Source organism: Vulpes lagopus, chromosome 2 (genome assembly GCF_018345385.1).
Source record: "Vulpes lagopus strain Blue_001 chromosome 2, ASM1834538v1, whole genome shotgun sequence".
Classification (NCBI taxonomy): Eukaryota; Metazoa; Chordata; class Mammalia; order Carnivora; family Canidae; genus Vulpes; species Vulpes lagopus.
Genome location: NC_054825.1, coordinates 66522993 through 66549198, shown reverse-complemented (window position 1 = coordinate 66549198; position 26206 = coordinate 66522993). Strand labels below are relative to the sequence as shown.

The 26206-nt window shown below is 34.3% G+C and overlaps 1 protein-coding gene across 2 annotated transcripts in view; it reads right to left on the bottom strand.

Annotated features, from left to right (window-relative positions):
* Positions 1 to 445: 445 nt before the first annotated feature.
* The window catches only part of COPS2 (COP9 signalosome subunit 2), a 32933-nt gene continuing 7172 nt past the window's right edge, over positions 446 to 26206 (bottom strand). The window contains exons 2-13 of one of the 2 annotated variants that reach the window (XM_041744909.1): positions 20942 to 21055; positions 19844 to 19921; positions 15496 to 15621; positions 13165 to 13275; positions 12971 to 13048; positions 9937 to 10111; positions 9025 to 9203; positions 8841 to 8893; positions 5406 to 5503; positions 3992 to 4074; positions 3416 to 3474; positions 446 to 2543 (exon numbers count right to left, since the gene is read on the bottom strand). In XM_041744909.1, coding sequence (XP_041600843.1) covers positions 2399 to 2543; positions 3416 to 3474; positions 3992 to 4074; positions 5406 to 5503; positions 8841 to 8893; positions 9025 to 9203; positions 9937 to 10111; positions 12971 to 13048; positions 13165 to 13275; positions 15496 to 15621; positions 19844 to 19921; positions 20942 to 21055 — 1299 coding nt within the window. In that variant the 3' untranslated portion in view covers positions 446 to 2398. The remainder of the gene's footprint in view (positions 2544 to 3415; positions 3475 to 3991; positions 4075 to 5405; positions 5504 to 8840; positions 8894 to 9024; positions 9204 to 9936; positions 10112 to 12970; positions 13049 to 13164; positions 13276 to 15495; positions 15622 to 19843; positions 19922 to 20941; positions 21056 to 26206) is intronic. The other variant, XM_041744910.1, reaches the window with a different exon arrangement.

Here is a 26206-nt window from a genome sequence, read left to right as displayed (position 1 = left end):
AACTCTATAGGATGCACAGGAACACAGAACACATTTAATGGGAAAAAAATAAAAATAGCTTTAAGTTAGACTGTTAAGATGTATGAAAAACCTCCGTCCTAAAACAAATGTGGCAAATAATTTTTAAAAAACTTATATTTAGGGAATATTAAACAAAGCCTATATAATACATACAATTACATTTAAAGATTACGGTATAACTTTGGATATTGTTATACGCTTAGCCCAGTTTCCCAGAGTAAGTGCATGCTTTCCCTCTAGAAACTGGAAGATGCACTACTGCCACAGGGCAAGGTATCACAGGTGAACTGGGCATTGTGAAGGTTGGAATGCAAAGGTTAAATCACATGGTTCAAATCCTTTAAATTCTAATTCCATCAACTCAGAGTTAAGCAGGGCCTTTTCCCACAGTTGTCACATGCATACATATTTGAATACAGGCACAGAAACTTGTCAATTTTATTTGGGTAACAAAGGGTCTCCAAATTATATTGAAAAATAAGTCCTAATTATTATCACTCCTGTAAAAAAAATTTAGCACATTTTTCACAAATGATGTATGTAAAAGAGAAGAAAATACACATAATTTTATAATATCTTAAACTTTTTTATTCCCTACCAGAGACATTTTGTCTTTCGTTTTCTTTCAGTTTTCTACAATTTCCAAGTTGCACCTGTATTTAATACTGCTTTAATCTGCTAAAGACATTAACTGATTGCTTTCCTAAATCTAAGGATTATATAGTTTTAGTATAAATATATATCACATATTTTCGTAAAATTTTGACAAAACCGAATAAGCATGCCTTGTTTTAAGTCCATGCTCCTTCCACTGTTTATAAAATCTGATTTAAATGATCAAAAATTCTTGGTTGTCATTCTTCAGTTACAACAGTCTTCCTTCTGAACTGCCACTCACTTCTTTTTACATAATAACAAGCAATAGAAAAACCAAAGAAATTATCTTAATCTTAGTTCTTCCTTTTGACACTATAAAATAATGTGATTTTTTTTTTTTTTTTTTAATGAAACAAATACATCCAAAACTCAATACATTCAAATGAGCTGTGTCTCCTTTACGGTAGTTACCGTGGAAGGCCACAGTTCATTATCCTAACTATGCTACCACTGCTCAAAATACCTTTCAAACTCTTTTGGGATCGCCTTCAAAGCCAGATGCATACTTTCTACTATTACCTCAAAGACAGATTAATTTTTGGCAACTGTCCAAAGTCATTTGGTGCCAAATGATGGTGACCATAAAAAAAAATTAAAAAAAATCAAGCTTGATGATACTTTTTGTTTTCTTAAACATGTGTATCATAAAGTTAATAGTGCGTATGACTTAAATGAGCTCTGAATGCAATTCTAAAAGAGCAAAACCCAAGAGGTTTTGAGCAATGGTAGATTGCTGGAATTAGGAAATAATTTCCCAGCATGATCACTATACAGGGTAACATTCATTTAGCTGTCTATGTTCTGGCATATTTGTTTAAAGTGAACATTCTGAGTTAGAATTTGTTTTTAAAAAGGAATATCATTCTTAGAAAAAAAAAAAGAATTTTATTCCTTTAAAGCATCACTGTCAAAGTAAGTACTATGCAAGTGTTTTGTTAGAAACTAGTTCTCCTTACTTTATCAATAAAGACTACTTTAAAAAACTTGAAAGCAAATAACCAACTTATTTGCTCCCAGGCTTTTTAAAATCATTAACTGAAGATAAAATAATTTTCTAAGGTACTAAAAAACAAAAAACCCCAAATGTAATAAAAACACATCAAGAACCAAACTACAATTTCTGAGCTGCACTGTTTATTTTGCTGCTTGAAACCTAAGTGACAGTATGCCACTATAATTATGGGGTTTCATCTAAACCTTTACTACACTGCAGGTACAGAAATATACGGACACATTTTTTGGAGAATTGACATTTTGCAAAATGCAGCAAACATTTTAATTTATACATGAGAAAAGGAAGTGTTCAAAAGGGTATGCATTTCAAGTTATTGCAGGTTATTTGTGAGAGAATTTCTGCAGGTAAAACATGTTTAAATTTAACCAACAGTAACATGTCAGTGTATTTAAAATCATGACAAAAATCTTCTCTCTGGTCATGTTGCCCATGACAAATTACTATGATGTTGTATGTTTAGGGCAAGATGTCAATACAGCATAAATCCCATGGCATTTTGGTTTTCTTCTGGAGATTAAAGCTGTTTTTCTTGGGATAAATGCAGCAGCAAAACACAAACCAGTTGATCAAAAAAAGCACTTCTGCCATAACTCCAATAATTTTCAGGACACATCAACCGACAGTAGTTTTGCCATTCCCAGTTCTTTTTAAGGATTACATCTCTGCACTGTTGCATTAAGTACGTCTGTAAAAGCTTGTTCTCTGTTAAGCCAGTTTACTGACTACAGCCTGGTTGAGAGAATTTAGTTGATTGGTCCATTTATCTAGTGCAGTATATCGGGCACCACCCCTCTTCTGGTGATCCAATTCAAGGAGTTGGTTGACTTGATCAATTCGGCCATGAATAGTGCTAGAAATAAATAAATAAAAGAAGACATGTCTACAAACCATTTTCATTGAGTGTATCTTTTAGACTGTTTCATAAAATATTTAGAATATCAATAAATGCAAAAGAAAAAACTGCTGCCTCCACTAAGTGACTGAATTCAGGATTACTTATTCATCGCCTTATAAAACTTTAGACAGAAACTGGAATTGAGCTACCTTTCATCAATTTCACTAGAATCAAGAGGCACAATTTCAAAGAATCAAGAGGCAAAGACTTGTATGATTAATCAGGAGCAAAGTGACTAATTTGTGAAGTTTTATTTTTTATTTTATTTTATTTTTTAAAATTTTTATTTATTTATGATAGTCACAGAGAGATAGAGAGAGAGGCAGAGACACAGGCAGAGGGAGAAGCAGGCTCCATGCACCGGGAGCCCGACGTGGGATTTGATCCTGGGTCTCCAGGATCGCGCCCTGGGCCAAAGGCAGGCGCCAAACCGCTGCGCCACCCAGGGATCCCTTTTTTTTTTTTTTAATTTTTATTTATGAAGTTTTAAATACCATATTGCTTTCAAGAAAAACATAATTTCAAAACTATTCTATACCATATCTTATACTTTAAAAAAAACACTATTCATTAACTCTCTAGATACCGGTCATATACAGAATCAGAAATCTTACTGAAAACCATTTACAACTTTTTCAGAGATCAAGGGCTTAATATATTTACTCATTCACAAAAAGCCACCATGCATACATAATATATCTCTTTTAATAGAAAATCCTAGCCAAGGGGTGTTTTGAAAACTCAAGAATTCTACTGCTATCTTTGCTCCCATTATTCAAATGTTATGATCCTAAACATTCTGTGATAAGATAGAGCCAAGTACTTACTTATCCAATATGCACTGCACCAGCAAGCTCTCCACATCAGCTACATCTATGTTTAACTCCTAAGACAAAAGACTCATTATAATTCTACTAATTAACTTCTTTAAAGGCTTTATGATAACGAATATTCTAATTTTAAATTTATTCCTACCACTTAAAAGAAATATAATGAAAAGAAAGGTTAAGACAAATCTCATTATCACATGAAAATATTCCTGAGAACACAGATCTGATCATATTTAACTTTGTAATTTTTATTTTTTTAAACTTTGTAACTTTTAAAGTACATTCTTACCATAATTTTATTGTGGTTGGGTCAACACTACATCAATTACATATTTTAGCCACTACTCTGTCTTCTGATGTTCTCTGAGGCTGAGGAATCTTTAAAAAGAAATTTAATGACTCCTTATTTCTCTTTATTGTTAATTTATGCCAAGAAAACACAGAATGAAAAGGAAAGCCCTAAGTTATGTTGTATTTTGAAAATGCATTATAAAATGTTACCAAAAATCATTTTTAAATATGCTGCATTTATAACTACAAATTGTAAATATTAAGGTCCATGAATATAAGTACCTTAGAAATAAAAGGAATATGTATTCTTGTGTAAGGCTTAATTAATTTTATGAGCACTTGTGTTCTGATGTTTCGTAAAAGCTCTGAAAGAAAAGACAAAAATGAAAATAAATTTAATAGTTTGTATATCTTCACTAAACATTATGCACTCTAAATCATAATAATTAACTATATCAATTATTTTCTCAAAATACATCTTTCTGCCTGGCAAGGACATAGCATATTTGGCTTTTTTGGTTTGTTTTTAAGTAAGCTCTATGCCCAACAGAGGGCTCAGACTCATCACCCCAAGATCAAGAGTATCATGCTCTACTGACTAAGCCAGCCAGGTGCCTTGGACATATGGTATCTGGATCCAAAAATATCTGGGTCCAACATACATAGATTAAGACTAGAGGCTGACTTTCCCATAATTTTTTGTTACCACCTCCCTGATTTTGCTTATGTTGTGATGCTACCTAAAATAGTCTCTTGCCTTCTCAATAATAACACCACACTGCTCATCATTTCCTCTATAGTTAACATCTTTCAAGAAGCTCTGATTCATGCCAGTCAAGTCTCTTATTTTATGCTCTCTCAAAGCCTAGAGTAATATATTTTTACAATGATCTTGTAATTTTCTCCAATTTCTTCAAAGACAAGTGCCTTAAAAAAAAAATAACAAAAAACTAGACTGGAGTTCATATACAGTACTTCTAAGTTTTCCTATATCCACTATGGGTAATATCATTCTAGTTTCCTACAAGAATTTTTAAAATGTCTGCTGAATGAAAGAGAAAGGAAGGGGGGAGGGGGGGAGAAAGAACATTACTTCCAAAGTATTCTTCAGAGTTTCCTGATGCATCTGGAATTTAAGTATTTGAGTTGTTCCAAATGGTCATTTAAAAACCCTCAAATAGATCCATAACAGGTGGGAACACTGGAGGTACAAAAGAGGTCCCAGAACAAGGAATGATTTTTGTCCTTGTTAGTCCAACAGAACTTACTAAAAATCTCATACACTTACTGGTACAACATTAGCCTACTACCCTTCAAATAAATGCATCTCTGTATCACCTATAGCAGACTTCTTAAAGCTTTTGTTACTTGTCTTAACTCCTAAAAATTAACTGTGAACCTAAATATCGGTAATAAACATGCAATAATATCTAAATTAAAATAAAAAGGTAAAGGGACAGCCACCTTAAATGAAATGGACATATTAGAACTTGATTATGTTAATTAACAGCAGGAAACTGGTGAATAATTTCTTTAAAACAGCTTCATAATTTTAAATAATATCCTATTCTATGACAGCATTTAGAAACATTTCTATACTTAGCAACACAGGAAAACATGCAGATCCATTAAGAAGCACTGTTTGACAGTGGCAAGCAAAGAAGATAACTGAATTCAGTTAGCAGAAAGAACATACCTTCAATGTGTTCCCTAATGAAAGGATCATCCATGATGTTGCTGTGATTTGTTTTCAGAATCTTTTCAAATTCAGTAATGTCATTATTCTGATAGGCACTAAAAGAAAAAGTATAAATCTTGTCAAACACAAAGAGGTCATGTATTAACTCAGATAATCCAAAAAGCCTATTTCTCAAATGTAATAATATAAATTACATTATAGTTTGTCATAGAAATCAGAATTAAACACACAAACATACCCTTTTGCAAATAAAATGAATTTCTTTTTTGATGCTTTTGGTTTTATAAAGGAAAGATTAAATAAATCTTCTGGGGTCATACACTATATTTACTCACTAAAATCTCAAAATCTTAGCACTGTTAAAAACTGACAGATATAATAACTATTTAATAACTGTTTAATGTTTGATACTTTCAAACTGTGCATTTATCATTTAGTCCCTAAGAAATGAAGTTTTATGCATACTACTGTATGGAGGAGTTTGGCCTTATCTTTGAAATAAGACACTACACATCCTCTCTGAAAATCATTCAGAAATGTAGCTTCCTAATTTTTATCTTCTAGAAAGCTACCAGCAACTGCTAACACTCTGCAAAGGGAGTATCTGATTGTAAATTTTCTCTAGCCTTAAAATTCCACTGAGTTATACAGCAGAAATATCAGTGGTAGGTAATTAGTGCCAAATGGGACACACAAAGGAGACTGATGGACCCTGCTGCAGAAGGCCAAAGGCTGATTTATATTCATAATTCTCTGAGGTATCTATTATCTATTCTTAAAATAACTCTGTAGGGCACTATGGGGACTGCTAAAGGTGCTGAGAAGGAAGAAGCCAACCTTCTGGATATGGCACCACTGTCTGCTTTATATGTAAGACATATCATCAGCCATTCTGCACGCCCTCTGCTGTGCTTCCATCTGTTGGGTCGCAATGTAACTTCATGTTAGGGGCAGGTGATTCAAGTGCTTCAACAGGAATTATTTTCCTCTAGTCTGCTGGCAACTGACTAGGAAGATAGAATTAGGAAGCATTACTTTCTCACCTACCCCAAATACATTATTGTAATATATACTATAGGAGGATATATTCAAGTAATGAAAATACTTGCACATGTGTATATTTTAATCAAGTGACATTCTTCCACTATTTAAGTGACTTAGGAAGAAAAAATCTTATATGAGGGATGCCTGGGTGGCTCTGTGGTTGGGCGTCTGCCTTTAGCTCAGGGTATAATCCCGGGGTCTTGGGATCGAGTCCCACATTGGGCGAGCCTACTTCTCCCTCTGCCTATTTGTCTGCCTCTGCCTCTGCCTCTCATGAATAAATAAATAAAATCTTAAAAAAAAAATCTTATATGAAATGTGGGACACCATAGGCCACTTGTCTGGGTCAAAATTTACTATTAAAATCAGATGAGTTCCAACATGGAGGTTTCACTATAATAAGTTATATAATATATAAACATAGCTACTGTTTTTTAAAGGTCTGATAAATCAATCTTTTAATCCATTTTAATGTATTTAACCAATTTAATTTAGATGAAATATTAATGTCTAGGGCAAAACTCTCCCTCAATTTTTCTTTAAGAGTTTTAAAAGTTTAAACTGTTGGGGTGCTACAGTGGCTCAGTAGTTGAGCATCTGCCTTTGGCTCAGGTCCTAGGTTTGAGTTCCACATCAGGCTCCCTACTGGTAATATATTACCTCTGTCTATGTCTCTGTCTCCCTCTGTGTCTTTCATGAATGAATAAATAAAATCCTAATAAAAAAAAAAGTTTAAACTGTTGCTAAGCAATTTAACTTTATAAACATTTTTTCTCAAGTATTATGAAGCAAATCTCTAACCAAATCATCTTTCAGTTAATGTGGCCAAATGTTGATGGAATAAACCATTTGAAATAAAGATGGAGAAATCTCCTTTCATAACTAAAATCAACATAATTCAACAAATACGTATCAAAATAAACTACAGAAATAAACAATTAAATTATTATTATTATTTTTTAAGTCACGCTGATATGGAGCCCAGCAAGAGGCCTGAACTCATGACCTTGAGATTAAGACCTAATCTGAAATCAAGAATTAGATGTTTAACTGACAGAACCACCCTGGCACCCCAAAGAAATTGATTTTTTAATACTGCAATTTAGAGTTTTTATCTCCTATGTTTTGTCCTCTTAAAGTAAAATCATTCTTATATTTTACAGCTAGAATTAAAGTTTCCTTAAACAAACCCAGTAATTTGTAAAACCTATAGCCAGATTAAAACAAAATAAATGAGGACATTTTACATAGGAACTTAATATCATGTAATAAGCTTTTCCTCCAAATATATATATGGGTGACTCATAATTTATAGTCTAATAGTACTTTTAAATCATAAAAGACTATTAAAAGAATGTCGGGGATCCCTGGGTGACTCAGCAGTTGGGTGCCTGCCTTTGGCCCAGGGCGTGATCCTGGAGACCCGGGATCGAGACCCGGGATTGAGTCCCGCATCGGGCTCCCTGCATTGAGCCTGCTTCTCCCTCTGCCTGTGTCTCTGCCTCTCTCTCTCTCTCTGTGTCTCTCATGAATAAATAAATAAAATCTTTAAAAAAAAAAAAAAAAGAATGTCTTTTCACTTAAGTTATCTACATACATATGCAAAAAACTCCACCCTACCCTCTGTCCCTAACAATATTCTTTTTGTCTTGGTAAACTCAGCTGCACAATCTAAAATGAAAGACTTGAAGAAACTTAAACTCCATTTATTCCCAGGCCAGAGGTAAATTTTTCTTGTTCACTGTTTTCTTTTGCAAAAGGAGGCTTTTTTTTCTAGGTTTTCCACATTGTTTTATCTTCTATAATTTTATTTAATACTAATTGATCATAGCACCTTTTTCAGTTGCTAACCATACCATTCTTCATGAAAGTCATCAATAAATCCTTGGGTTTCTTACCAGTACTTCTCTGCTCCTCACCTCAGAAAATTATCTGACGGAAACTTTTTAAAAATGATTTTTAAATCTTGTCAATTGAGAAAATACGTGAATAAAGACATTGTCTTGTTGAAAATATTTTATTTATGTGGACCAATTCATAATTTTATTTAGGATTAAGGCAGTTAGAAATAGCAAACACTGTGAAATTGTTTTAAAGCGTCTATTGTCAGCTTTCCACTGAAAAATAGCACACATACATGTGGATAAGAAGAGAAAAAAGGCAAGTAGCCAGTACTGTACTATATAAATCAATACTGTATAAAATCTTATGACTACTGAACAGAATAAATGACTTCAAAAGATAAAAAATTTCACAAATTTTGGAATGTTTCAAACCAAAATACAAGAGTAAATTTAGAGTATTAACTGAATTCTCAAAATTTCTCTCTTCTTCCCCTCTAATTCACTGCTTTATGAGATTTACCTTAACTGAAATATAAAATCTTACCTTACTAAATTCGTCATTGCTAGAATTTCTGGATCATTTTTGTACGGTTTGGCCTAAGAACAGTAAAATAAATAAATAAATAAACAAATAAATAAATAAAATATGCTATATGTAAAAAGAAACAATAACATTTCCACAAATGGAAAAGCTATTCCACAGCTAATAGAAATGAACACACACATACCTCCTGTGAGTCAAATGGATTTATTCCCGATTTCATTAGCATATTTGCTAACACCAAATATTTTAAGCAAGTGGTTCGTCTTGGACTTCCCGATTCATCATAATTCTTGAAGGCTTCAAAAAAATCAGTGTGTGCCTTTTCAAATTCACCTTCTCTCAAGTGCATTTTACCACCACATTCTATAAAGAACAAAACAGGATAAAAGGGCATTTGCAGTTCTGTAGTAAGATTAAGCACTTTATAAAAATCAAATGAAAATTAGGATAGTGGCTTTCCAGTCTTTTAATTCTATAGCCTGAATAGTACCAGCCCAAGGTACTTGTACAAGCCCCAAGGTACTCATTTTAATTCTTTTTCTTAGAGGAGGGTACAGAGGGTGGGGGGAGGGGAGAAGGAAAGGGAGATGCGGGGCTTGATCTCACAACCTTGAGATGATGACCTGAGCCAAAATCAAGAGTCAGTTGCTTAAATGACTGACCCATCTGGGTGCCTCAGTACTCACTTTATTTATTTATTTTTTTCCCAGTACTCACTTTAATTCTAAAAAGCAGCTCTTCATTAAACATCCAACAAGCATTTGCGAATCTTTATTCTCAGTTCAGGCACAAAGTAATTTTATGTGTATCATTATAATTCAAGAATAGAACTTCCTTTTCCCCCCTTCCCTACCCCATAGTCACAAGAATAGAACTTCTGATGGTAAATTTCCTATTGAAGTATTTCACTGACACAAAACTATACAAGAAAAAAAATTCAACTTCTAATTTCTAAGACAAGATCATTTCATTGATTTTGGTAACTTTGCCATTTATTTTCACTAACACAGAAACAACCTTCAGTTATTTAGTTATATATAATGATGCCTTGGTAACTTCCTGTGACACTGCCCACCCTTCTCCAAACAAAACTTGCCTCTGATGACTCCCATGATCAGTGGATGAGGGATGGCAGACTTGATGTGAAGTGACTGTTCATAGAGTGCTTTAAGTTTTTTGTTATTCTTCTGTGCTGTGTACATTTGAATTTCCAAAGCATATATTTCTAATAACTGTGTACCTTTTTTCAGGTCATCTTCTCCATCATCAGTCTAGGAAAGTAGATAATGAACTTTAGTCAAAATGGAATTCACAGTCAACTAGTAATTTTTGAGTTAGCCTGAGATCCTTACATTCATAATACTAATTATGTGTGAAAACGCACCATAATTGAGATCTTGAACACTAAGAACACTACCTTTCACAGCCAAAAACAGAATGTACACATCCTTTGTACTTCCTAGTCTTTCAATAAGAGAAAAGTGACCAGACGTACTTTTTTTAATGTATAAAATGTTGTAATGTTTGTTTCTATCTAGGAGATTCTTCGGTCTTCCTCAAATCTTCACAACTACTTTATATTCACTGATCTGATCAAAAAGTAGTTCCAAGTGCCTTCCTAGTGCTAGGCACTGTTCTATCTTGGAGAAATACACAATTAAATATAAGCTAATGTCCCTCTCCTCCAAAAGTTCACAGTCTAGAAGATTAATCTGTCACCAGATAAATTACAATATAAATAAATGATCATGATTCTAGTTGAAGTATGAACCATGAAGCAAATACCCAGAAGAATGGAAAAGAAAGTGACTAACTCTGCTAAGGGATGTTAAAGGAGTAATAAAGATAGTAACATGTTAGTTCAACCTTGAAAAATTACCAACAGCCCAGAAATTACAGACCATGAAAAACAGCATATGGGCCACAGTCTGAGAATCAAATATCAAGCACTTACACAAAGCTAAAATGTATTATTTGATCTTCCAACTGAATTGTTTAGTCATTCACTAATGAGTTACAACCAGAGTACAACATATGACATATAAGACATAATTTGTACATCTAGATTATCATGTTTCTGCTATTGTTATTATCAGAATCTTCTTATGTTCCAAAATAACCTGAGCAAAAATTTCTCCAGAGGACTTTCTCTTATGTGTATGTATATATATATATATATATATATATATATATATATATATACACACACACTGAAAGACCCTCTTCCATTCAGAAATGGCTTCTCTTACCATTTCCACTTCATGTGGAATTGAACTCATAGTTGTTTATGCATCAGACTAAGCTTTTCTAAGACTGTGTAGGTAAGAAAGAATTCATACATAACTAATTTGCTTATGAAGCAAAACTATTATGAAATAAAAACTTTTTTTTTAAAAGACCCCATTCATTTATTCATGAGAGACACATAGAGGGGGGGGGGGAGAGAAAGAGAGAGAGAGAGAGAGGCAGAGGAAGAAGTGGGCTCCATGCAGGGAGCCTGATATGGGACTTGATCCCAGGACCCTGGGATCATACCCTGAACCGAAGGCAGATGCTCAACCTCTGAGCCACTCAGGAATCCCTGAAAACATTTTCTTTAAAAATTGAAAAAAAAAAGAAAAAAAGAAAAAAAGAAAAAAGTAAGCAAAAATATCTGCAGGTGATTTAGAACACTTTCCTGATCAACTTTTCTCCCACTTGTAGAAATAACATATAAAATTAAAATAGTATATAGCATAGGAAGAGCTTAAAAACATTTAAAACAGTATTCCCATATAAATTGTAAACCAATATGAAATAACTTATTGATCAAGACAAAAAAAAAATACAAAAGTATAACCACAGTTAAAAAGTTACAGAGGTGTACTGTCCAGATCATGTGGCCATTCAAATTTAAAGTAAAATAAAAAATTCAGGCACACTAACTGCCTGAGGACATGTACAATTGGCACTATCATATTAGTGCAGATACAGAATGTTTCTAGTATCACATGATGTTCTAATGCACAGTACTGTTATAGAAGATTCACATATTATAAAATAGAATATGAAATATCTTTATTACATGTTTCTCATACATATATTACATGTATTATGCGTTCTTTCTGATTTTCACAGGATCTGTAACTAAACATGAAAGTTTTTTTTTAAAAAAGATTTTATTTGGGATCCCTGGGTGGTGCAGCTGTTTGGCACCTGCCTTTGGCCCAGGGCTTGATCCTGGAGACCCGGGATTGAATCCCACGTCAGGCTCCCGGTGCATGGAGCTTGCTTCTCCTTCTGCCTATGTCTCTGCCTCTTTCTCTCTATCATAAATAAATAAAAATTAAAAAAAAAAAAAGATTTTATTTATTTATTCACGAGAGACACTGAAAGAGAGGCAGAAACATAGGCAGAGGGGGAAGCAGGCTCCATGCAGGGAGCCCAATGCGAACTCTACCCAGGAACTCCAGGATCATGCCCTGAGGCAAAGGCAAATGCTCAACTGCCTGAGCCACCCAGGCATCCCATGAAAGGCTTATGCTTAATAAATAAGTATTAATGCCTAGTCTATTTGTGGATACCTGTGCTTCACTCCACAAAAATAATGATTTAATTAAAACAAGAAGAAATATAACACTAAGAAAAACCGAGCTTTTTTTGGTATCTTATTTGCCAATTTTTATTTTGGGGACGATTTTTTTTTTTTTTAAGATTTTATTTATTTATTCATGAGAGACACAGGCAGAGGGAGAACAGGCTCCCTCTGGGGAATCCCATGTGGGACTGGATCCCTGACCCCAGGGTCATGCCCTGAGCCAAAGGCAGACGCTCAACCACTGAGCCACCCAGGCGTCCCATGGGGATATTTCTTGAACAAAAACATCCCCAAGTAAGTTTCTTTCTTTTTTTTTTTTTAAGATTTTATTTATTTATTTAGACACAAAGAGAGGGACAGGCAGAGGGAGAAGCAGGCTCCATGCAGGGAGTCCGACATGGGACTGGATCCCAGGACTCCAGGATCATGCCCTGGGCTGAAGGCAGCACTAAACCACTGAGCCACCCGGGCTGCCCCCCAAGTAAGTTTCAAATAAAATTTTTCTTATGCTTTATTATGAAGAAATATTGAGGAAAAAAAAAGAGAATGGTACCTGGCAGGACTGATGTAACTGGCGTAAAATTTTTTGAAGCTTTCCATATTCTTCTCGTTCTAAATATAATTTCCCAAGCTGTAAAAGAACATACTTATTAAAATTAAAAGATTTCAATAGGAAAAGGTGTGAATCTTTAGGAGAGTTTATTAAGGACACCCTCCCACTCTTCAAAAAAGAAAAGTAATTGTTACCTTTGTGTTTGTCTTAAACCACAGTCTATCATTCTTAGCATCTTTCAAAGCTTCCAGTGTTGTTTCATAGAATTCCTGCAGTAAATCCATCTGACATAAAAAATCAGAATTCTATAATTGTAAACAGCAAATTTGTACCTGTTAATAAAGTTAATTTGAGCAAACTAAAAGTGCATCTTTGAACTTTAATACACATAAGATACACTGTTTCTGAATGTGTCAGTCTATAATTTAACAAAACTTCAGCAAAACAGAGACCAAACTTACAAAAAGTGCCAAGATCTGTTTTTATGTGAGTTTTTAAAAAATAAAACCCAGAAAATATCTAATGCTCTAATAATCAAGATTTGTCCTTTCTAATCTAGTAACTCATCTTGTATTGACAGAAGTGAATGACATCCACATTGATCTAGCTGTGCTGTTATTAACAGCATTTATCTTATTCACTCAACTCTCACTTGGTACCTATTAAGTGGCAAACACTAGCCAAGCAGCTAAAGAAACAAAGAATAACCTCTCAAAAATTCTTCAATAAATGTAATCAATCAAGTAACCGAACTACAGGCTCTTAAGTACTGATAAACTGCTGGAGTTGGGTAGAGGGAAAAGTCTGGCATAATGTTAGCTGTGTCTAAACACTGTCAATTTACCAATCTGAATGTGACATTTTTTTCATGGAAATCATTTTATTTTGTATTATGATAAGCTCCCCTAAGTACTCGCTTTCCGCCACATTGGGCTCTGCCTTTGTTTGAAAACCTGATTCTCTAGGTCTCTATTTAACAGGATCAAGAGGATCCACGAAAACAGGAAAGTTTAATACTTTCAGAAAACCTTCCTATCTATTCATGACTGTTGATGGCATACTGAATAAGTTGAGTACGCCCACCCAGTATCTATTCTTACTTTCAAAAGACAAAAAGTGTACATATAATAGCACGAAGCAACATGCAACCTTGAAGTTTGAAATTAACCCCCCCCCAACATCTGGCATAACATTTATAAATAGTGTACCAAAAATGTTTTGATGACACTTGTTTGTAAAACTCAGAAAACATTTCCCCACATAAGAAAAGCCCCCTCAATATGTAATAACTTTAGAATTAGTGCCAATACCTACTCATGTTTTAACAAAACATATAGAGTTGACCCTTGAACAACATGGGTTTGAATTGCACGGGTCCACTTATATATAAATTTTTTCTGGTAAATAGAGTACATTATTATAAATCTATTTTCTCTTCCTTATGATTTTTCCCATAACATTTTCTTTTCTCTAGTTTACTGTAAGAATACAGTATACACATAACATACAAAATACGTCAATCAACTGTTTATATTATATGTAAGGCTCTTGATCAACAGTAGGCTATATTAGTAGTTAAGTTTTGAGAAGTCAATAGTTATACCATGAATTTTCAACTACATGGCAGGGGGGTAGAGGGGAGGGGCTTGGCACTCCAATAACACCCATGTTGTTCAAGGATCAATTGTAAGTTTATTTGTCTCTATTTCCATTACGTGTATTTTAGATATAAGATTAAAAGTAATAAATTAACTCAAAATGATTTCTAGTAGAAAAGACTAGAGAGATTCTGACATAAACATTTTTTATGAGTATTAAAAGGATTAAATATTTTAAGAAATCCTAAAAGACATGGAGAATAAATGACATAGAGAATACTTTTTGTGCTAAAACATCAGATCACGGTGTTTAAGAAAGCTATGTTGCTTAAAAGATTATGAACAGTAATCCAACTAAAAATTATCTTAGCAATACAATAAAATCATCATTGCTTTCTTAATAACCAAAATCTAGAATAACAAAAGCACTATCCTTCCTAAGGCCCACTATAGTTTCTTTATCATTAATTACCCTCTCATTCTTTGTAAAAGCGTCTACTAAATACCTATTGAGTAATGCCAAGTACTAATATGAGTACAGGGTCTTCTCTTAAGCATCTTTAATCAAACCTACATAAATCTAACTGAAGTGGTGATGGAGTTTTTTGGAAGGAACTATGATACTAACTATATGGGAGTTTAAGCCTATAAAAATTGTGTAGATTATGTATCTCAAGATATTATCTGAAGAAATTTAGCTAGTTGTTGCTTTTTAATATTGTATAATTAGTACTATAATTAAGAAAATAGTATTATATTATTTCTGAAGCATATCAATGCCTGGCATAACTGCTTAGCTAGAAACTCTAGGCCTTAAAAAAGCCTTTAGTATATAAATAAATAATTATAGAAAGTTGGAAGGGTTTGTTATAACAGTATAAATAATAACACATTGATAAGTACCAAGGGGAAAAACCAGAATCTAACCTGTTTAGAAGTGGAGATATAATCAAGAATAGAATTAATGGATTTTTCAGAATAATTTCTTGTGACTGCACTCCGAATATAAGTCAATAGCTGTTTATATCTGTTCATCATTTCTGGAAAGTTTGTCTGTCAAGAAAGAAGATAAATGCATTATTAGATATGTATTTATGTACTGAAATATCTATATGATTAAAATTATAGCACTACTACATAATTAAAAAACAATAAAGTTTTATGATAAAGTATGTATGACAGAAACACTATAAACATTTTAGCTTAAATTTGAAATTTCTAGATTGACATGCAAACCAAATTTATTAAGTTATCCGATAAAAAGTACAATTTATAGATTTTCAAAATTTCAGATATTGTTCTCATTGCACAAAAAACATTTATAGATCAAAAGAACCACTAAAATATTCACAGACCAAAAATTATAAATAAATCCAACTTTTCAAATGCCTTGGATACCAACTATACAGATATCAGCTATATCCTCTCCTGAAGATTTACCTCTTGATGAGAAAGCTCTCTAGGAATAGTGGTATGTTTCTTTTCTCCCATATTACTGGATGGCTCAATGATAAAATGTGAAGTGAAGGAATCTTTTCAAGCCCAGGTACTCATTCCCCTATCAAGAAAAGTCCTCCCGAGATACCTAGGTGGCTCAGTGGTTGAGCATCTGCCTTTGGTTCAGGGTGTAATCCTGGATCTCCGGGACTGAGTCCCACATCAGGCTCCTTGCATGGAGGCTGCTTCTCCTCCCTCTGCCTGTGTCTCTGCCTCTTTGTCTCTCATGAATAAATAAATAAAATCTTAAAAAAAAAAAAAAAAAAAAAAAAGAAAAGTCCTCCCACCCAAGGCTCTACTCAATAGTATATGTAGCTAATGTTGCTATTCCTTGCAGTACTATTTGCACTACTGTGATTATTCCAGGAAACATGAGAGATCTGAGGAAATAAAGAACTACCAGTCAAATTTCCAGCACTTAAGTACTTTCATGGATGGTCTATTCTCCCTTAAAGTGTACCATTTAAGTCAATTTTTGAGTACAACCTGATAACCTGCACGCACTGTCCCCACAATCTCCAACTGCTGTTAATCCCTTTTTCACTGGGTTCTACTCTACTTTTAATCAAGGAGGTGAGCATTAGCAGATAGTGTTTTTCTTGACTAATAGACCGTATGTGTTTATGAACATGAGAAGACTCCCTGAAACCTAAGCAAGAACTGACTGACAAAAAAGAAAACAGTAGTTGAGGTGGGTGGGAAAAAGTGGACAGAACAATGGGAAAAGCCTTAATTACGTATATCAAGCTACTTTTATTTCCAAGAATGCCAGTACCATGCGAGGAAAAATAATAGGTAATATCCTATCAGTGAGCTGTTAAAATCCACGTTACAGAAGAACATATCTTATGGCAAAGGCAAATCAGAAACAGGACTGTCCTAGCTTTGAGATTATAACTAGATACTGAAATAGGATTTTAACAAAAAGTTAGTTTTGAATTCATTTCCTTATGCTCTAATAATTTTAAAACTCCTTTTTCAATAATTCTGTTATTATATTTAAAGACTAAGGGAAGATCAGATAAATTACACTGGTGAACATAAAGCAGTTGATAACAAACCCTTCCAACTTTTTATTGCTCAAAACCTTCACATAGCAACATGGGTTCTATTCTGAATCCAACTAGAAAATGAGGGATGGAAGCTGAAACTACTCTTATAATACCCAACTTATTCACAGATGCTGTTTGGGCAAATAAAAGGTAGAGAAGGAAGACAGGCAAAATAACACAAAATACAAATAATCTTTTCCCTTACTTTCTTCCATCTTGGCTCAAGGTAAAATAGCAAAATCAAGTTTTAAGGGTAGCATGTATTTAAATGAGCTCAAAAATTAAATCACTGCTAGTATGTTAAGATAGCAGCTTTCTATAGAGTCTCTTTGTATTATTTCAAATCATAGAATCCTAAGAGCTGAACATTGGGCTTTTATTTTTATTTAAAGATTTTATTTTTATTTATTTATTCACGAGAGACACAGGGAGAGGCAGAGACATAGGCAGAGGGAGAAGCAGGCTCCTCGCAGGGAGCCTGACGCGAGACCTGATCCCAGACCCTGGGACCACGACCCGAGCCGAAGGCAGATGCTCAACCACTGAGCCACCCAGGCGTCCCAAACATTGGGCTTTTAATGTCACTAAAATTGTTTAGTCAAAATCTCTGTCCCTTGAGACACCTGATGCTCCTCCCATATCCTTCTAAACTATGAATTTAAATATAGTATGTTTAGTATTTTCACAAATAATAAATGAAAAGATAGCACGAGAGCTTTGTACAATATAAAGATACTTTTTGAGAATATCAGCAGAACTAGAAAGGTTAAATTCAAGATAGACATTCTCCCTTCTTTAACTATATTTAAATGCAACATACAATATACTTATTAATGTTTAACATATTTTGAATAGTCTTGATATTTTGGGGCAAAGAATGAGCTAAAATATTTTGTGGATAGTTTTTGTAGATGTAATGGAGGGCCCCTCCCACTGAAGGTCAGTGAGGATGCCAGAGTATGTCAAGAATACGATGCAAGAGTAGTGGAAGTTAACTGGACAAGGTAATAGTCAATTCAGGGAATTGAAAATTGATTTCAAATGGATGGGATAGAGAAGTTAATGAGGAGAGGGAGGAGACATATGAGAAATATAGAGATAGGAAAACAAAGAAAGTAGTAATAGATTATCAGCTATTGGAATTCCTGGGTGCCTCAGTGGTTAAGCACGTCTGCTACAGCTCAGGATGTGATCCTAGAGTGCCAGGATCGAGTCCCACATCGGGCTCCCTGCATGGAGCCTGCTTCTCCCTCTGCCTGTGTCTCTCATGAATAAATAAATAAAATCTTAAAAAAAAATTATCAGCTATTCTTCCATTTGCAAGTATTTATTTTTGCTAAGCTCCACTTAATATTTTTCTCAAAAATACCTCTATTCCAAAAAAAAAAAAAAAAAAAAAGAAAAAAACCCCTCTATCCTTAGGGATCTTAAAGGTTCATATCTGTCCCTAGACCTCTCATTTATTCATTTTCCCCTCCACCTCTACTCTGCACTCTTAAGACTAGCAATTCTATAAGAATACAGTGTCATGACAATCCCAGCTTCTCTACAAGTTCATATGACAATATATTTGAGCATCTACTAAATGTCAGCCATTATTATAGGTGGTAGGAATGTAACAGTGAATAAAACGAAGTCCTGCTCTCACGGAGTTTATAGCCTCTGAGGATGAGGCAGCAGAAAGGCACTAAGTAAACAGACCAAGTGGTGATGCATTCAAAAGAAGAAAAAGTAAGATGAATATAAGTGATGATGGGAAGGATGAGATTTTATGTAAGTTGGTCTTACATAAAAGGAAGGCCATAAAAGGAAGAGGAAAGCCATCCTGATATATGATAACACTGAAAGAACTCTGAAAAGAGCCACATGGCTATTTGAGAGGAGAATCTGGGGCACAGGAAACAGCAAATACAAGTGTTTACAAGTAGGAATATGCTTAGGATGACATGAGGACAGCAAGGAACCCAGTAAAGGAGAGAAGAGACAATAAGATCAGAAAGGTAGCAAAGGATAAATTGACATAGGGCCTTATGGGCCATAGTAAAAATCTGGATTTTTATTAAGGAAAGTAGGACTGATTAGAAGATGTAGACCAAAGGAATGACATAATCTGACCTATATTTTAAAAGTATAACTCTAAAAACAAAAACAGAAGGATCACTCTGCTGCTTGTGGAGAACAGATTGTTAATAAAGCATGGATAAAAGTAAGAAAACCAGTTAAGAAGCTACTGAAATCATCCAGATGAGAGATGAATGTTGGCTTGGACCAGAGTAGTAGAGGTAAAATGGTTACGTAGCAGTCAGATACTAGATATATTTTCAAGATATATAAAGACACCTGGGTTTACCAAAGGATTATTTGAGGGGAGACAGACAAAGAGAGGAGTTGAGAATATTGCTAGTTTGGTGAGAGGAACTCCTTGTAATACAAAGTAGAATTTCTAAACTCCAAAATTACACTAATAGTTTGTGGAAAAATCATTCTGCTAATAATGCAGCCAGATATGTATCTAGAGGATAAGTTTTCTTAAACAGAAAAGTTTGACTCCTATGCAGAATTTTTACTTCGTGTTACTGTCATCACAAATGAAAAGTAGGCTAAATAGAGAAATATATCAACAATTATTTTAAAGAGGTAGAATGACATTTTGTTGCCACGAGGTTTTTACCCACAAAATTTCATTTAATAATGAAATAATTATTGCCCCTCAAAACAAATCTTACCAACTTGAAGTTAATCTTAATCATTTGCTTCAGTGCTTTAAATCCCCATTCTCCTTTTTCACCTTCAAGTTCCAAAACCTAAAACATAGAAGACATGTTTAGTCTGAATTAATGCTAATGTTATTTTCTAATGACACCAATATCTGTTTTGAATTAATTTTACATAATATACATGACAAACATTTCCACCATTTCTCAAGGCCATTTTTAAAAGGCTTTAAGAAAGAAACATCTTAAAATGCCTAAGGGTAACTGAGCTTATTTCGTAGTTTCTTCATCAAAAAATTAAATAAGAACTACTGCTCAATTATTCTGTAGTCCCAGAAGCCCTTTTTTCCCCTCTGAATAATCTGTTGGTAAGAATAAATCCAAAAGTGTATCAGTAGTCAAGAAATCACATTATTTAATAGTGAAACCACACCTGTGTGATCTGGCCCCCAAAAGAGGAACAAAATTGCAGGGATAATACTATTGATCATCATGCTGGTATCCTTCTGCCAAAACCATACTAGCTTTTCAGGACAACAGACCTGCTATATATATACGTAGCTTGACTAGAAAAAACAACAGGATATCCCCTTTGGAACATCTCTTTGTACTGCATAATGCAAACTTATTTACAGGATTATCACTCGGTCTCCAAAACACACTTCTGAGATAAAATCACTTGGAACTTACTTGCTCTAAGATATTGTTTAAAAAAAAAAAACTTTAAAACACAGAATCAGGGCAGCCCAGCTGGCTCAGCGGTTTAGCGCCGCCTTCAGCCCAGGGCATGATCTTGGAGACCCTGGATCCCATGTCAGGCTCCCTGCATGGAGCCTGCTTCTCCCTCTGCCTGTGTCTCTGCCTCTCTCTCTCTGTATGTATTCTCATGAATAAATAAAATAAAAGCAGAGGAAGAGGGAGCACCTGCCTTTGGCTCCAGGCTCAGCAGGGAGTCTGCTTCTCCCTCTCCCTCAGCCTCCTCGCCCTCCCCCCCCACGGCCCGCCCCTGGCTTGTGCTCTCTCTAGCTCATTCTCTCTCTCTCCCTCAAATAAATAAATAAAATCTTTAAAAAAAAAACCCACAAAATCAATCAGAAAAAAAAAGTAAACCTTTTGAAAACTGCTTAATGCTGCTTTTGGGTCATCTTCTTTTAGCGCTTTGGAATTATAGTACTGATTTTCCAAATCCACATTTGGCTCGGAGTTACTATCTTCAGAGTATTCCTGTGTGTTAGAAAGAGATACTAAAATGAAAAAAAAACCTACACATTGCCCCATAAAAAGTGAATACTGTTAAGATGCAAAAACCATACATTTATACAAAGCAACTTTGCACAAATAGGTGAAATGCCATTGATACTTAATCATTATTCAAAAAACAAGTGAAAAAGCCAAAATCAACAGAAGCGTTTCTTTCAGATCAAAACTACAATTTCCATAGAATTAACAGAAAAGTAAAATGCAAAGAAATAATACTGGTTAATGACCCCCCAATTCTGCAGTGGTTAATCTTTTATTGGTCACAGAGCCCAAGAAAAATAATCATATTTTCTAATTATTACATAAATGCTAATATTCATTTTGTTCTAATCAAAATTTCTCTACTCCTTAAGTCTAAGTTTCATTTTTCTAACATGGCCTGACCATCTACGATGATAATCTATACATGGCAGAGTAATTTATTGCTAAATATAATTATATGTTAATAACAAATTTTTGCTTTATGTGCATTCCACATTACCCAATAGCTTTTATTATATTAATACACTCTAACTAGCTTTAACAAAAAAAAAAAAAATCAAACTAAAAGAAAATGAATTTACATAATTTTATGTGACTTTCATCACATAAGTTCAGTTCTTAGTACTGAAACAATAAAGTAGAAAGTTGGAATAAAACAACTATTTTGTGGAGCAGTATAAACAAGAGTTTAATAGTTCCAAGATATTCAGTTTAATGATGAGGATTATAAAATTTACATAGATTAGTATAATGAAAATCATTAGGAAGACACAAAATTATTTCCATCAACTACAAGTCATTACAAAAGGCAAGTTTCATGTGAAATTAAGAAGTAAACACACAAAGACAAGAACACTATTACAGTTATTTCTTTTTTTTATTATTACAGTTATTTCTAATTCCAAATACTTGATAATTTTTTTGAGCTATTCATGAAAAATTTATATTTCATAAAGGCCAAAAAATGAATAAAGTATAGTGAGTGTAATGCTAGAGTGCTCAAAAATACATGAATATAAAATGAATTTTTCCTGTGACCGGCAGATAGAGGGGGATGTTTGATGTTACTACAAAATCAGTTTTATCTGACCACAGAGGTTTTGTAATGTGCACCCTCTAGAGGACAATTATTTCCTTGTGTAAGGACATGAAGCATGGATGCTTCATGATTTGAAGACTTGATTTGAAATCAAGTCTTCCAGATTTGATTGGGAATTGTTATGTTTAACTTTATGAAAATCCTTTGTATCGCTTCTCTTTAGGATGAGGTCAAATTCTGGGTGATGAATACATTTCATAATCACTCATTCGCTTCTTGACCTTGTAAGTTAGGTCTGACTACAACCAACCAAACTAGCAAACTAGCAAAGCAATTAATAAAGACTTAATAAACTATTCATCAAACAATACTGTAATAGTGACAGCTTCTGAACTAGGTTTTGAAAGACCCAAGGGAGTTTGCCTGCTAGAGGAAACAAGGAGAGGGGTAGTAAGAGAATAGCAGATACAAAACAGCATCATCAGAGGCAAGTAAAGAACTAAAAGCAGTCACGTTGTTTGAACATAAAAAGTCCTTTTTGATTCTATCTTCAACATACATCTCAAATTCATGTACTTTACTCCCTCCTCTTCACCACCACCCTAGCCTACCAAGCCACTGGCATCTCTCCACAGCTTTCCCATTCTCATTTTTAACTTTCAAGTTCCAACTTTCTCATGGTAAGCAGCCAGCATTATCTTCATAAAATGTAAATAAGCACATTCCTTTTCTAAAAAATGGTTTCATATTGCTCTTAAAATTAATTTCAAAAATCATCAAAATCTTACTGACTACACATCTGATCATATCTTTTAATTCAGCTCTCCCTGATTCATTCCATAGCAGCCACCCTGGCCTTACCACACAAGTGGCCAAAACTCTTTTCCCTCTCTCTTCATCCGGATAACTACTACTGCATAGTATCACCTCCTGAGGGAAGCTTTGGGAATAAGGAATCACAGCTATAACACCTACTTTATACCTTCAGAAATCAAGTCTTCTCTAGCTAACTGTTCAATAACTTACAGGACCAGCTAACTAGATCAAGAAATGACTTTTCTACAACTCAAATCTTCAGAATACATCCTTAAACCTGGACATTTTTTTTTTTATTTGTATCTATCCTAAAGTCTAAGAATTTGGACTCTCACCCAAAAGTCCATTTATTTTTGTTTTTTTAGACCATAATGGATTATATAGTAAAACAACTTAGTAGGCCAGGATATGAGAAGAGGGAAGTAGATAAAGTAATATTTTTAAAAATTAAAAATTTGTTACCCAGGAATTACTGAACTGATTATGCATCATTGAAGACAGGAATCTTTACATTTTCTACCACGTCTAATACAGTTCTTTATCATTCACTGAATGCTTTTATAGTACAAGACTGGTTACCTACAATTTCTGATTGGCTCCAGATTAATATTTCTAAACTTTAGATGTTATAACTCCCCCAAATCACAATGATTATGATAAGATTTAATCAAATCCTCAACATTTTGTGATTATATTCTCTTCATTTTTCATATTACAGCTGACCTTTGGACAGCACAAGTTTGAACTACATAGGTCCACTTACATGTAGATTTTTCCCCTGATAAATACAGTACTGTAAATCTATTTTCTCATTATGACTTTAATAACACTTTTTCTTTGCTTACTTTATTGTAAGAATACAGAATATAATACATATAATAGAAAATATGTGTTAATTGGCTGTTTTGTTATTAAGTAAGTCAACAGTAGGCAATGACTTTAAATTTGAGGGGAATAAAAAGTTATACACGGAACTTCAACTGGGAGTGGTGGCATACTTAACCTCATTGTTTAAAGATCAACTATATATGGATGAAGAAGTGGCATGTATAACATTTTTGCATAACTGCAATTCAATTCTTAAATGCTATTGTCAAAATGTATAAATACGTAAGAATTGATGTTACTGACTGGCATTCTTATAATCAGGCAGTCCCCTGTTACGATCTCCAACAGTGTATTCAGATGGTTTGAACCAGGTTCAAACCTGTCATATACAGCTCAATCAATTACAAGCTGTGTACTACGGCAACTATTCTTCAGTTATTACACAGATATTTTGAGAAGTCTTTAGAATAATTCTGTTGGTTAGATGTCTACTGATACCTATTTAGACACTCAATGATAATGATCTTTAGCATATACCAGCAATTAAGTGTTGCTCATACAAATGCAAATTAAATCTTTCCCCTCTGGGTGCCTGGGTGGCTCAGTTGGTAAGCATCTGCCTTCAGCGGCCCTCATGATCCCAGGGATGTGGGACTGGACCCAGAGTCTGCTTCTCCCACTCCTACTCTGCCTTTCCCCCTGCTTGTGCTCCCTCTCAAATAAATAAAATCTGAAAACAAAACAAAACAAAACAACCAAACCAAAAAAACCCAAAAAACCTTCCCATCAAGCTACTCATGGTCAGAGACAGATACGCAAATGAAACAGCAATGCTATAACACAATAAAGACACACAGTAGGTATACTGGCAGCTCAAAGAAAGGAGTGAGTTCGAGAAGGAAAAGTTACCTGAAGCAGGTCTAAAAGTATGAATGGGAGTTGCCTGGGGATAAGGAAAGGCACCTGAAACAAAACAGTTAACATGTGCAAAGGCAAGGAAGCTTGAAATGGTACTGCATATTTGAAAGAAGCATGAATAAATAGATCGGGCTGTGTATAAAGATCTGATTTGAGATAAACTAGTATCAGACTGAGGAACAAGACAATAGAAGTCTAACAAGGAGTTTAGATTAAGTGAAGCCGCTGAACAAATTTTACAGGGAAACAATCAGATTGTGTTTTAAGAACAGTACTCTGGTAGTAATGAAGTAGCCCACTGGGTAGTCTTACAAGTCTGGCTAAAAGACATGGAAGTTTGATTCCAAGTAGTGGGGCAGAGAGAAAAGGAAGGACAGAGTAAGTATAGAAGGCAATAGAATAAGTACAGAAGATGTCAGGTGATGTTATGGATGTAAAATAAAAAGGACCCACCACATGGGCATAGGACAAAGGGAAACAAAAGTTATCTCTAATGACTGGGGTACCTGGGTAGCTCAGCTGGTTGAGTGACTGGCTTATGTTTTTGGGTCTGGTCACAAGCCCCAAATTGGCTCCTCACTCAACGTGGAGTCTGCTTGAGATTTTTCTCTCTCTTTCCCTCTGTCCCTCCCTGCACTTGAGCTTTCTCTCTCTCTTAAATAAATAAATCTTAAAAAAAAAGTTATCTCTAATAACTTGGGTTACACACAGTGTTGTTAGAACAGAGACTACACAAAAATATCAAATATTGTTATCTGAATTACATCAGATGAGAAGGGTATAACTAAAATTTGTAAAAGTTTAAAGAAAATGCTTTTAAAGAGAGAAACTGCTATTTCAATCAACATAGTAAGACTGCTTTAAACAAAATTAAGCAATATATGAAAAGCAGTTAAACACTGTTAGAGAGATTAAAAAATTAAAACCCACTGAAGTACTTATTTAATAACTCACGCCTTAACATCTCCCCAAAGCAATCTGTGATCCATGCACACCACCCAAACCTAGTCTTCCTTCCCCAAATGTGCCACACAATTCAAAATCTCTGCTTTGGCATAAACTCTGCTAGGAATTCTAAACTAACAACCCTCTTAACACACGTCCCACTTTTCTCCTATGATGTCCTAACACTCCTGGAAAATGTATTCATCAAGGCTTACCTTGTGGTTCTTTCCTCCAGCTCTACTTAGCAAAAGAAATTTTCTCCTTAGTCATGCTTCTACATGACAGGCATCTGTAACATGGAGCCTTGTTCAGTGTTTTGTTTGTTTCCACCTCCCCTCATCTCACTACTGAGTTTCTCAGAAAGCAGGAACTTTCTCTTCCTTATTTTGGCATCCCCAGAGTCTGGTATAACACAAAATGCTGAACGAATGTTTGCTTAATTGAAATGAAAAGTGGGTGAATGTTTCAAAATCACACACAAGAATACAACAAACAGCCAGGGGCAATTGTGACTCTATGTTGGAATCCACCTACTGCTAATCAGGGTCAGTTTCATAGTTTCTACTTATTCCGGTGTCCCTTGTTAA